We start from the raw sequence: 14,684 nt of genomic DNA, 5'->3' as shown, positions 1-14,684 counted from the left end.
GATGGCCGTAGTTTTTTAACAAGATATTGGGCACCTATTAATTGTATGTTTTTTCCAATACTCATGGAAGTCTTAAAGCTGCCCTATTTAAAATGAACTAATCCTTCTGAATTAATACCTTTTATATGATTAGAAAAATTGTAGGACTCTTAATAAAAAGGTCTACCTCAATATATAGTAAAACTAGATGAAGAAATGGGATAGACTGACTGAGCAAAAGGTCAGCATTCTTATTTAGTGATCCTATTTGTTTGATAAGTGCAATTCAAAGTGACTGTGCACACCCACTTCACAGTCTCTGGAGCTGCCCCCCAGAAAATCAAACCGCAACTAGATGTTCTTATGGTGGAAAGAAGTTATTTAAAAATCCAAACAAATATCACTTTACTGCAAAAAGTACAGTAGCAAAAAATATTAGCTATGTAATGGATTCTATTACTTCACTTAAGAACTGCAAGGCAAATTAACAACTGGCCTGCGTTAGTAAATCTGACAGTGAGGGTTTATTTAGCACAACAAACAGCACTAGTGAACATAGTCTTGTTTTCAGTATTATTTTATTTCTTATTGCCTTTTATGCTCTACAGTTATGGTTCAAGTAAATGTTTTATAGCTGCAATTTCTATGTATTTTATTTGTGGCAACTGTAGAAAACCAAAACAAGCAAAAGTAAAGAGATTTGCATTGTTAGTATTTGTCCAATGCCACATTACGCCATGAAACGTTTACCTATCATACCCGGCTGATCATGAGAGACGTTCTCATATCTCTCATATGTTGCACAATTGGCACACAATGAAACTAATTATATACACGATTTAGAAATAAAGGGAAACTGCAGAGCTAAGGTAAAAACATGGTATTAAACCTTTGCTTTAAAATAAATTTAGCCACATCTTGTTTAATCCTAACATTAAGCCATTGATCCTTCTCAAAAGTGAATAAAACATTAATGAGAACCAGCCAGAATTTTTTTTTATTAGATATATAGATTTTACATACGCTCTATTGCCAACCACTATTCTCTAAAAAAGAAAAGAAAAACTGCAGTTTACGAGACTTACTAAAACATCAGCATTATTTGGCTCGGATAAATACTGCATATAGGACATTAGTAGTAGGGATGAGCGGGTTCGGTTCCCTGAGAACCGAACCCACCCGAACTTCGGGGATCCGGGGCGATCCGAGCCCAAGCTCGGATCTCCCTGTCTGCCCCGGATCCCTCTCCCGAGGCAAAACCTCGAGATCTGCTGTCGGATCTCGAGGTTTTGCCTCGAGCGGCCATTTAAAAAAAAATGCCTTTGCCTTTAATGGGCAAAGTGCTGATTGGCTGACAGAGCCGTCTGTCACGGCTCTCAGCCAATCAGCATTATGGTGCTCATTTGCATGTAGCACGGACTCGTGAGATCCGTGCTACATGCATCTGTGTGATTGACAGTGACACAGAGCACAGATGGGTCAGTGAGACCCGTCTGTGCTGCTGTGTATTTCAATGACACAGATGCACGCACGGACCAGGAGATCCGTGCTACTTGCATCTGTGTCATTGACACAGAGCACTAACGGGTCCGTGAGACCCGTCTGTGCTGCTGTGGTAAATAAAAAAAAAAAAACCTGTGTAAAAAGAGAAAAAAATGGCGTCCTCCCCCCCAAAAAAAGAGCAACCAGCCCCGGGCATTAGTGACCCAGTGCTGGGTGTGCTTAAATACAGGGGACAAACGACATAGGGGTCCCCTGTACTTAAACACAACCAGCACCGGGCTAGTCAGAACCAGAGCTGGTTGCCAAAATACGGGGGACAAACGACGTAGGGGTCCCCCGTATTCTGCGCAACCAGCTCTGGGCTCTGATCCGGTCCTGGTTCTGGAAATACAGGGGAAAAAAATGAGTAGGGTTCCCCTGTATGTTCCAGAACCAGCACTGGACTTTTTCTAGCGGGGGGCTGATGCCACAGCCAGGGGAGCCCTTTCACCGGGCCCCCCAGCCGCAGCATCAGCCCTGACCGCTAGTCAGCCCAGGCCGGGGATCCCTGGAGAGCTGGGGACCCCCCCAATAAAGGGGTCACCCTCTCCAGGGCACCCCAGGCCCAGGCTGATAGCCCGGGGCTATCCCCGCCACCCCTGGTGGCGGTGGGTGGCGGGTTGATTGTGTGGTGTGGTGTAAATAAAGAATATCAAACATTGTCTTTACAAGTAGAACTGCAAGTCCCAGCAAGCCTGCCCCGCATGCTGGTACTTGGAGAACCACAAGTACCAGCATGCAGGGCATTAAGGGCCCACTAGTACCTGTAGTTCACCTGTAAAAATATGTTTTAAAAAAACACAGGACACACACACTGTGACAGTATAAGTTTATTAAACATACATACACACACACACACACACATGTACACATACTCACCTATGTAACCCTGTAGCATCGGTCCACTTGTCCGGTAAAGTATCCCTAGGGGACCTGTGAAAAAAAACATACTCACCATCTCCTATGCGAGGTTCTGTCCTCTTCGTTCCAAAGTAGGCATCCCCGGACTTGGCAAAAAAAAAAAGCGAAAACGCGATCCACGAACTTAGTACCGTTCTATAGAACGGTACTTCCCGAATGAGAGCTTAGCGGCGGGGTATCACCATGGAAACCCCGCTGCTAAGCGTTCATTGGCTGAGAGAGGCCATCTCCCGTCTCTCTCAGCCAATGAACGGCTCCCTCCATTGTAGTCAATGCTGGGAGCCGCAAGGTTATTAAAGTTTACCCTGCGGTTCCCACCATTGACTACAATGGAGGGAGCCGTTCATTGGCTGAGAGACGGGAGATGACCTCTCTCAGCCAATGAACGCTTAGCAGCGGGGTTTCCATGGTGATACCCCGCCGCTAAGCTCTCATTCGGGAAGTACCGTTCTATAGAACGGTACTAAGTTCGTGGATCGCGTTTTCGTTTTTTTTTTTTTGCCAAGTCCGGGGATGCCTACTTTGGAACGAAGAGGACAGAACCTCGCATAGGAGATGGTGAGTATGTTTTTTTTCACAGGTCCCCTAGGGATACTTTACCGGACAAGTGGACCGATGCTACAGGTTACATAGGTGAGTATGTGTACATGTGTGTGTGTGTATGTATGTTTAATAAACTTATACTGTCACGGTGTGTGTGTCCTGTGTTTTTTTAAACATTTTTTTTACAGGTGAACTACAGGTACTAGTGGGCCCTTAATGCCCTGCATGCTGGTACTTGTGGTTCTCCAAGTACCAGCATGCGGGGCAGGCTAGCTGGGACTTGCAGTTCTACTTGTAAAGACAATGTTTGATATTCTTTATTTACACCACACCACACAATCAACCCGCCACCCACCGCCACCAGGGGTGGCGGGGATAGCCCCGGGCTATCAGCCTGGGCCTGGGGTGCCCTGGAGAGGGTGACCCCTTTATTGGGGGGGTCCCCAGCTCTCCAGGGATCCCCGGCCTGGGCTGACTAGCGGTCAGGGTTGATGCTGCGGCTGGGGGGCCCGGTGAAAGGGCTCCCCTGGCTGTGGCATCAGCCCCCCGCTAGAAAAAGTCCAGTGCTGGTTCTGGAACATACAGGGGAACCCTACTCATTTTTTGTCCCCTATATTTCCAGAACCAGGACCGGATCAGAGCCCAGAGCTGGTTGCGCAGAATACAGGGGACCCCTACGTCGTTTGTCCCCCGTATTTTGGCAACCAGCGCTGGTTCTGACTAGCCCGGTGCTGGTTGTGCTTAAGTACAGGGGACCCCTACGTCGTTTGTCCCCTGTATTTAAGCACACCCAGCACTGGGTTACTAATGCCCGGGGCTGGTTGCTCTTTTTTGGGGGGGTGCACGCCATTTTTTTCTTTTTTTACACAGGTTTTTTTTTTTTTTTTTACCACAGCAGCACAGACGGGTCTCACGGACCTGTCATTGCTCTGTGCCAATCACACAGATGCATGTAGCACGGATCTCCCGGGTTCGTGCTACATGCAAATGGGCACCATAACGCTGATTGGCTTCCTGTCTGCCACTGCAGTGCCACTCCTAGATGGGCCACGTGTTTGTGCCGCCCCCTTGTGTCGCTTAGCATAGTCATCCAGCTTCCTCGGTACAACCTTTTGGCCTAAAAACAATATTGTGAGGTGTGAGGTGTTCAGAATAGAGTGGAAATGAGTGGAAATTAATGTTATTGGGGTTATTAATAGCGTAGGAACAAAAAAAGGCCCATTTATGTGATTTTAGCGGTTTTTTTTTATTTTTTAAGAAAAAATCCAGATCCAAAACACAAAACCCAGAACCCAAAACACGGAAGGGTGGTTTTGGCAAAACCAATCCAGATCCAAAACACGAAGAAAGATCCAGATCCAAAACCAAAACACAAAACACGAAAAGTGTCCGGTGCACACCCCTAATTAGTAGTCACATTTCCATGTCGCTGCCACCCTGTTACCAATATAAAATGTTTTATATTTTATAGCTTCTACTGCATAAAATAAGAAAATGAACATGTGAAAATGTGTTTATAGTTAGTTTCACTTGCAGTTTGATTGAAAGAGAATGGACAATAAAATTAGCAATCATTTCTTTGACCTTAAAGCAAATGAGTGTATTTTGTTTTCTAAACAACACTAATAAATACTTTATGGTACTCATATTGGCATCAATTCACCTTTCCAAACAGCATAGAGCAATAGTCTATAAAAAGGTTTTTATAATAAAATCTGCGCTTGAACATAAGGCATTTTTTCTGTTGCTATGAATAAAATGCATACAATATGTAGGAACAATATGAGTGGCTCAACAATGCACATAATCTAGAAAGATAAACTAATTATCACATCGAATTAAGGGAACCCTGACTTTATTGAAGTCAGTATTGGGAATATATGTGTATTATAACCCCTTAACACCCCTTTAGGGCATTATTTAGTCAGGATTATAATCCCGATTTAAGGGGACATACAGTCCTGCTTTTGGGAAGTTCATCCTCTTTTACAGGGAAATTGGGAGGTATTCCCCTGCCACAGTCTCTGGACCACAGTGTTGTGAAAACATAGCCGAGGAGGGAGGCGGGGGCTCTAATATACATGCACTACTGCTTTTACGGGCCAGCAATTTACATGTCATCACACCCACACTTTCTCCAACTCTCAGGAGGCAAGAGTCGCTTTTCATTTTTTGCTGCTTAAAAGACCTGCATTGCGATACAATATCAAAAGCACAAATACATGTAATCTATGCCTCTACCAGACCATTTTGTAGATCGTGAGCAACTAAGAACATACTTTTGACTATCCTGCAGTATACTCATGATCCACCTAGGTTCAACAATCCTCCAATCTAAAATTTGCAGTTCTGTAATTAAAAATAAAATGTAAGCGATGTAAGTAGAATAAAATCCCTGATCCATGTCTTTTCCAATATCTTCAAATCATTAGTTTTATCCGCTCTCAATCCAAATCTTCCTCACTACGCAAGCCTATCTCATTTGAGCGTTTGTGTCTATATTCAATTGGATGGAGAGGGAATATTTCAGTCATTTACAATTCAGTTTTGGCCCCTGATCATCCTACATGCGAACCGCATGAGTTATTATGGGAATCTGATCTTGCTGTACCTCTGGATGATGACCAATGAGAAGAAATTAGACTACGTATTGCCAAAGCCTCTATTAATGTTTCAATTTGCAAAACTTTCTATAAAGTCTATACCCATTGGCATTTAGTTCCTACTAAACTCCACTCCATTTTTCCTGCTACATACAAAATGTGTTGGAGACTTTGTGGTCAAGAAGGAACATTTTTCCACATATGGTGATCTTGCCCCTCTATTCGCCTTTTTTGGACCTATGTCCACCAAGTGATTAATTAAGCACTCAGTACAGGATTTACCTTAGATCCGGCGACAGCATTATTGAATGCACCATTCATTCTCAAAAACCCAAGACAAACTGATTACCCATATTTACAATGCCGCTAAAACCTTTATAGCCAAACACTGGAAAGACCACCACCCACCTTCGAAGGATGCCCTTGTGGCTAAAATTAACTTTATTGCATCAATGGAATACATTTCCATCTTACAAAACAACTCAATGGCTAAATATCACTCAATTTGGTCTCAATGGTTCCAATCTCAGGTCCGCTCTACTTACGGACTCTGCTGATTGTCCTACCGTAAATTGCCCCCCACTTCCCTCCCCTCTGAGTTTACCCTCTTCTCTTTTTCTTTTCTCAGTTTTTTCTCTTTTCTTTTTCTTTTTGCATCTAATTTTTTCTTTTTTACTTTTCATAATATAAAATCTTGGGGTGACCCGGATTATAATATATAATGTTTTGTATAGTTGAGTTATGTTAAATATATTAGTTAGCAGACTACTTTTATTATTAATGTATATTTACTTTTGTAAATTTGTACATTTTGAAAATGTTTCAACATGTAACATATTCTGTACACTATATTGCTCTCTGTACTCCTTTTGATGTCCTCCAATAAAATCATTTTGTTTAAAGAAAAAATACATTGCCTGATCCAGCTGTCTACTGGACGACCAATGTAATAAATAAATATAAATAAGCTGCACAGTGCCTACCACAGGAAAAAACAATCAGAAGCTTCAAAATTTGTGAGTATATATTCACAACACTGTAGATATCAATGTTTGCATTTATTTCAGGATACTTATCACATAGACACAGGAAGAAATATCACCAAATGGATATGCAGGGGGAATGTTGAGAATAGACTTATAGATATAAATCCTCAGAGGTCGCGATTCTTCACTTATTGTGGTGCACTGTAGACTCCAATATTGAAAAAACAAAAACCACTCAAAGGGTAATATTGCCAGATCATAGGTACATTTGTAATAAGCAATATTCTAGCCTCCTACCCAAAGATGTGGTCTACATTCATAGTAGACTGAAATGCCTATAGGGGGGAATGTGCCACCCAACTCCAATTACGGTATTCAAACTGTCATTCCTACTCCACCTCGCCACACCTCCGGCATATGTAAATGGAGAAGATACTCCAAATAGTGTGATACAGTATTTATTAGAACAATAAAAACATACAGATAATTCAAACAATGGGATTATATTGGCCTCTCACCGGATGTATAGGTCTACTAGGGATAAGCAGACAGAGCAGTGATAAAAGTCAGCCAGGTGCCTCCGGATAACAGCAACTCTCAGATGTCCCAATGTATCCCAAATGTAGATCCTCCTCACCGACGCGTTTCTATACCACTGTATCTTCCTCAAGGCATGAGGAGGACTTCCACTTGGGCAGGTTTTATTACATAGTGAAGATAAGTACACTCTAGACGACTCGCAAATGATGCAATATCGTCAACGATTTCCCTTGAACTCCCGGGCAAACGATCTAGTGCATACATACTGTGCAATGTAACAAACGACCAAACAATATATCTTGCATCATTTGATGGTTAGACTGTTAACTACATAATGTAACCATATCGCCTGGGCGTATGGTAGAGCGTACACCCTGCATGATCTGCGGGAATCGTTAACTAGATTGACAGATCTTCCTGCATGTACAAAAGATCTGCAGATGCGGCAAATGACTCAGTGGGAGCGCACATAGGGTCTCATTCAGACCCGCTCGCAAGCGCCGATGCGCTCACAAGCAGGTCGATGTAGAGGCCCTGCACACGCACAGCGGCCGCACTGTGTGTGTACAAGCCCCGGAGTGAGAGAGAAATTCTCTTGCTCTTGGGCTTACTACAAAAGGACCAAACTTTCTCCGATAAAAATAAAATAGGGAAAGATCAAGAACCACTTCCTCCTAGTGCTGAAGCTGCTGCTGGGAGTTGTTCATCATCCCAGAAAGGAAGTAGGAACATCACTACTTTTACTAAACAATTGACCCTCCAACAGTCCCTAGCGATGAGGATGAAGTACGACAGCAGTCATCCTGAAGCAAAACATATAACTGAGGCCTTGACTGCTATGTTGGTGTTAGACGTGCGTCCGGTATCCGCCATTAGTGCAGTGGGATTTAGACAATTGATGGAGGTAGTGTGTCCCCGGTTCCAAATCCCGTCTAGATTCCACCTGCATCCTCAAAGCAGCAGCGACAAGCGTGCGTCTGTCTATTAAAGGGTGGTGACACCCTCAAAGTGTGCTACACAAACAATAAAAATATTCTTCTTTTTTCTGTCTTTGTGAATTGTGTGGGCTGTAGCCGCACCTGCATCCTTAAAGCAGCAGCGACAAGCGTGCGTCTGTCTGTTAAAGGGTGGTGACACCCTCAAAGTGTGCTACACAAACAATTAAAATATTGTTCTTTTTTTTTCGGTCTTTGTGAAATGTGTGGGCTGTAGCCGCACCTGCATCCTTAAAGCAGCAGCGACAAGCGTGCGTCTGTCTGTTAAAGGGTGGTGACACCCTCAAAGTGTGCTACACAAACAATTAAAATATTCTTCTTCTTTTTTCTGTCTTTGTGAATTGTGTGGGCTGTAGCCGCACTTGCATCCTCAAAGCAGCAGCGACAAGCGTGCGTCTGTCTGTTAAAGGGTGGTGTAACCCTCAAAGTGCGCTCCACGAACAATAAAAATATTCTTTTTTTTTTTTCTGTCTTTGTGAATTGTGTGGGCTGTAGCCTCACTTGCATCCTCAAAGCAGCAGCGACAAGCGTGCGTCTGTCTGTTAAAGGATTACATCGGTGACAGCATCCAAGTAGGCAAGTCCGTACCTGTACTGGCAGGAAAAAGAAGCAATTTGGAGGTCCCTGTACAAACTGGCTCTATTTTACCTGAGTTGCCCCCCCTCCAGTGTGTACTCCGAAAGAGTGTTTAGTGCAGCCGGGAACCTTGTCAGCGAAAGGCGTAGGAGGTTGCTTCCACAAAATGTGGAGAAGATGATGTTCATAAAATTAATTATCAACTCTTCCAGGGAGACCAGCCTCCAGAACGTACAGAGGGACCTGTGGTTCCAGCGGGGACGAATTAATACTCTGTGAGGATGAGGATGTACACACTGAAGAAGGAGAGGAATCGGTGGATGAGGAGGATGAGGATGACATCTTGCCTCCGTAGAGCCAGTTTGTGCAGGGACAGATTAATTGTCAGCTTGATTTGTGGGGGCCCAAACGAACCAATCATTTCAGCCACAGTTGTGTGGCAGACCCTGGCGCTGAAATGATTGGTTTGTTAAAGTGTGCATGTCCTGTTTATACAACATAAGGGTGGGTGGGAGGGCCCAAGGACAATTCTATCTTGCACCTCTTTTTTTTCTTTGCATTATGTACAGTTTGGGGCCTAGTTTTTCAAACTGCCATCCTGTCTGCCACTGCAGTTTCACGCCTAGATGGGTCACGTGTTTGTGCCGCCCACTCGTGTCGCTTAGCATAGTCATCCAGCTACCTCGGTGCAACCTTTTGGACATAAAAACACTATTGTGAGGTGTGAGGTGTTCAGAATAGACTGGAAATGAGTGGAAATTAAGGTTATTGAGGTTAATAATAGCATAGGAGCAGAAAAACCTACAAATTCTGTGATTTTAGCTGTTTTTATGCTTTTTTTCAAAAAATACAGATCCAAAACACAAAACTCAGAACCCAAAACACGGAAGGGTGGTTTTGGCAAAACCAATCCAGATCCAAAACACGAAGAAAGATCCAGATCCAAAACCAAAACACAAAACACGAAAAGTGGCCGGTGCACACCCCTAATATATATATATATCTATATCCAAAATCCGGCACTCATGAGGTCAATGCATAATACAGTCCGGGTGCCATCCACAGTATGCATATACATTCAAACTGATTATATCACCCTTCATACATCATAAGCAACGTTTCAGCGCTTTATTGCGCTTTTATCAAGCTTAAATGTATTTTAAGCTTGATAAAAGTGCAATAAAGCGCTGAAGCATTGCTTATGATTTGTGAAGCAAGGCTGATGTGATTTTTTCTGTACTACGGAGTGCTGCCAGAAGGGTGATATATATATATATATACACACACACTGTATATAGTGGCGTCCCACCCCGCGGTGACACCCGGTGCGGGGATGGATGACATGCGTGCAGCGCTGTGTGCCGCCGAGGAAGGGGCATGACCTTGCGCTCCAAATCCCGGCCTGTGATTATCACTGGGGTGGTGGGGGGTGCTGGTGGTGCGGAGTGCCGGCTCCCTCACTGTGTCAGGAGCAGAGTGCTGCATGTGTACACGTCAATCAATTTAGGTTTGACATGCTCTAGAGTGACTTTCCTGTCGGCGGTCACCGCAAAGCAGGGACGAAGACTGGGCGGAGTTACAAGATGCTGCAGGAACTTATGGGAAAATTTCCCTCTGTCCCTGCAGTTTCGGGAAATTTTATGTATTTTCTTCATAGAACGCAATTCTGGGATGGCGTTATATAAAGTAAATATTTTTAGAGTAATTTAACGCTTTTTGCTTTGCTGAATAGCAAAAAGCGTTAAAGCACTATAGATATCAATGGCTGATCCCTACAGTGCTGTATTCTGCGAGATGGGAATTAATGGATAAAATAATTACATTATCTTCTCCATTATCCGATTGCTGAATAGGGGATTTAAATAAAAAAAAATGCAGAAATAATAGTTTCCACATTTTTTATGTCAAAAGAATTATTGCTGAATAGACCCCTATGTGTCAGTTCTTGGAAAACGTAACTGCGGTCAGCAGAGATCTGAACAGGGGGAAAGGACTTCTGCTACTCAACTTCGGGAGAGCTTACATTTACTGTAAATTAATTAAAGAATCCCTCCTTTATGACAATGAAACACACAAATGATTGATTATATAGGATTAAACATTTAGTTCAATAAATAATAAACTCAATGTTTAGCCATACAATGCTACAGTACATGAACAGTACATTTTCAGTCTGTTTTCTCTTGTTAACAAAAATGCAGCTAACATTACTCTGACACTGATTAATATAGTTGGTTACAATATAACATATCAAACATCAGCAAATATTGCTCCACAAAACCTACAGTCGGTAATTATATATTCTGTTTATAATTAACAATGATCTATATATTGAGTTATTTCAACACTGAAAACCCTTCCCTGTGTGTTAATGTATATCAAGGTTAACTTTATAATTCCTTCCAAAAGACAAAACAAACCAGTCTGACTGGCTGTACAGTAGTGTCTGATGTCCATAGCTGAGCACATTGTACTATGTAGCATCCTTCATTGCACTGTTTACTTGGAAAGTAAAACAATGTTAGAAGCTATAACAACTGGCACTTTGCTACAGTATATTCTACTAAACAGATACAGGGGAACCTGATGTGCTATACATGGTTCCTATAAATCTAAGACACATCAGGAAAGTGATGGGAAAAGAGGTTATTACTATCTGTCACACGATATTGCTGAATAACAAGGCAGCAGTGACATACTGTGTATTGCTTAGCTTTATCCCAGAGGACTGTCTAGGTACCATTGTATTTCTTTTTGCAGTTTCCATAGAACACCCCACACAGGAAGGCATCGGTTCAGTACTGTGTACCCTAGGGCTTCAATGACATCAGCATACAGGGGGATTAGCACACTGCATGGTATATAACAAACATACATATAAATGTTTGATGCCCTCACTGAAAGGCAGAGAGCAGGGCGGACGTGGCTGCACATGGTGGCGGCCGGACTGTACCTGATTTGTGTCGCCTGCTGCTGTAACCTCTGATCCCAGGTCCTCTGTCCCACTCTCCTCCCCGCCACCCCGCTGCTGCTCCTGCTTCTCCTCCTGCTCTAGCCCGTCCTTCTCTGCCTCCTCTTCCTCCTCGTCCCCCTGCTCCTCTTCTCCCCCGGAGTCTGTCTCCCAGGTGGAGTCGCAGTCCTCCACAGTGGTGGGCTCTTTGAAGCTGACTCCGGTCAGGAGATTCCCCATCGGCTCGGTCGCAGTGGGTGTGCTGCTGCTCAGAAAGGGTGCGGAGCCCCGGAGCTCTCCTGCTAGCGCTGCAGCTTCCAGTGCCCGGGGACAGGGGGGACGCTCATGTCACACTGCGGATGCAGCTGAGCCCCAGGCCGCGCACTGGCGGCCTCCTGAGTTCTCCTGATGCTGCTGAGATAGTGGAGGAAAAAGGCGATCTCCTCCTATATTAATCAAACACTGATGAGAGGAGGAGCATTAAACCCTGGCTGGGGATTTACTCTTCACACGCTCCATATTACAGTCCAGTGATTTCTCTTCTTACAAAGCCAAATGCAAATATTGAGTAAGATTTCCCTAGGGCTTGCACTCCATTATAGTGACACCAAAAGGCGTGCAGCGCCAGCAGCAACCTACTGGACAAGGGATGGAAACAGTCCCCCCCCACCCCCACGTGCAGGTTACCTGTGCAGCCCACAAGTCTGCTTATAACAAGCGGAATTGTTTTTTTTTTTTTTTTTTAAAGTTGCTTGTTTTTTTTGATGGTTGCTTGTTGCTCGGTTTGGGCTTATTGTTTTGTAGGTAGCTTGTTTTTGGGCTTGAGTAGCCAGGTACAACTAATAAGGTAAAGTTACATAGCTGCTACACCAATCGATTTATGTTTAGCTGTCTTTCTGTATATCTCTCTATGATAGATAATACAGAGAGACATTCAGAGAAACAGATAATACAGAGATATACATTGAGATAGATAAATAATACAGAGAGACAGATAGATTATCTATCTCTCTGTATTTCTCTCTGTATAATCTGTCTCTCTGTATTATCTATCTCTCTGTATATCTCTCTGTATTATCTGTCTCTGTATTATCTATCTCTCTGTATATCTCTCTGTATTATCTGTCTCTCTGTATTATCTATCTCTCTGTATATCTATCTATCTCTCTGTATATCTCTGTATTATCTGTCTCTGTATTTATCTATCTATCTATCTATCTATCTATCTATCTATCTATCTATCTCTCTGTATCTCTCTGTATTATCTGTCTCTCTATTATCTATATCTCTGTATATCTCTCTGTATTATCTATCTCTGTATATCTCTTTGTATTATCTGTCTCTCTGTATATCTCTGTATTATCTATCTCTGTATATCTCTCTGTATTATCTATCTATCTCTCTATATTATTTATCTATCTCTGTATATCTCTGTATTATCTGTCTCTCTCTATTATCTATCTCTCTGTATTATCTATCTATCTCTCTGTATTTTCTGTCTCTCTGAATTATCTATCTCTCTGTATAAACTGTCTCTGTATTATCTATCTCTGTATATCTCTCTGTATTATCTATCTATCTATCTATCTATCTATCTATCTATCTATCTATCTATCTCTCTGTATATCTCTGTATTACCTATCTATCTATCTCTCTGTATATCTCTGTATTATCTGTCTCTCTGTATTATCTATCTCTGTATATCTCTCTGTATTATCTATCTGTCTCTCTGTATATCTCTATATTATCTGTCTCTCTGTATTATCTATCTCTCTGTATATCTCTGTATTGTCTGTCTCTCTGTATTATCTGTTTCTCTGTATTATCTATCTCTGTATATCTCTCTGTATTATCTATCTGTATCTCTGTATATCTCTGTATTATCTGTCTCTGTGGGGCCCATGCCAGTAATGCCCCTGATCGCATTGCAAAAAGCGATCCTATCGGACGAATGTATCATATGGGACATGCAGGGACACGGGCTCTGAAATCACCCGTCCCTGTGATGTCTCCGGAGAGCTGCCGGCCAGTGCACGGGGTGGTGCGCATGTGCAATCCCATGGACTGCACATCCGCCATAGCTGGGGAGGGTTCCAGCGGATCCCTCCTCCAGCTAATAGTGCTTGGTGTAGGCCATAGGCTACAGTGGCTAACGTCATCTTCAGAATGCATCGCATTCCAGATAGTGGTACATTTAGCAGCATCGCATCCCCATAGAAACCTATTGGGTAGGCGGCTGCCAGCGGCAATGGAGGGATCAGAGCAGGTATCGGAGATACCTGCTGCAGTCCCTCCTTCATACATACGGGGGGATACTTAAGCTGGGCATACACTATACAATTTTCTGTCAGATATCTGTCCAATCTGGCTGGTTGGAATGAAAAAGCGAAAAGAATACCTGAGTAGGTATAAACAGGCGCTGAAATGTGTTGCTTTCCTAGCAGCTACTAAAAAATTGGGGGAGTCACTCCCTAAAGATACAAAACCACATGCAATAGAACAAGTAGCGCTGGTGATATATAGATATTATATATGACATATAAACTGTGGTAATGAATATATAAAACAATTTATTATAAAAATGTTGCTGATTCCACAATAGGATATAACCAGTCAGCACATAACATTAAAATCATAAATTCTCACCCATAATCTCAAGTCTATAATGAAACTTTGATATAGGATTTTAATAGGGTACCATCGATGTTGCCTCGATTGGGGACTGTTCTTTAGATGTTATCCCTGGCTGCCGCTAGAGGAATGTCCCTTAAAATGTTGTAATCCAATTGGTGGGTCCTCAGATGATGCGGTCTCCTGTATGATATATTTGCTGCTTGGTAAAGTGCCTAGTGTCGCTAGAGCAGTGTCCCTTGTGTATGGTAGTTCCAATAATGGGTCCTAAATTCATGCGGTAGCTGGGCAGCAGATTCCTGGATGCAGCACAAATGATGTTAAGCATATCACTTAGTCCTCGGCTTCAAGGACTAGTGTAATGGATAAGCAACAGGGTCTGCTTGTAATATGAATGTAGTCTCCCAAATTGCTAAGT

At 42.8% G+C, this 14,684-nt stretch overlaps 1 protein-coding gene across 2 annotated transcripts in view; it reads right to left on the bottom strand.

Moving 5' to 3' along the window:
* Positions 1–12,214, bottom strand: part of OGFRL1 (opioid growth factor receptor like 1) — a 103,115-nt gene extending 90,901 nt beyond the window's left edge. For both annotated transcript variants that reach the window (XM_088470517.1, XM_088470518.1), the window contains exon 1: positions 11,639–12,214. In XM_088470517.1, coding sequence (XP_088326643.1) covers positions 11,639–11,875 — 237 coding nt within the window. In that variant the 5' untranslated portion in view covers positions 11,876–12,214. The remainder of the gene's footprint in view (positions 1–11,638) is intronic.
* Between the last annotated feature and the right edge of the window lie 2,470 nt (positions 12,215–14,684).

The sequence above is a fragment of the Taudactylus pleione genome, unplaced genomic scaffold (assembly GCF_031769625.1).
Source record: "Taudactylus pleione unplaced genomic scaffold, aTauple2 ptg000015l, whole genome shotgun sequence".
NCBI lineage: Eukaryota > Metazoa > Chordata > Amphibia > Anura > Myobatrachidae > Taudactylus > Taudactylus pleione.
This window is presented reverse-complemented; position numbering and strand designations above follow the sequence as displayed.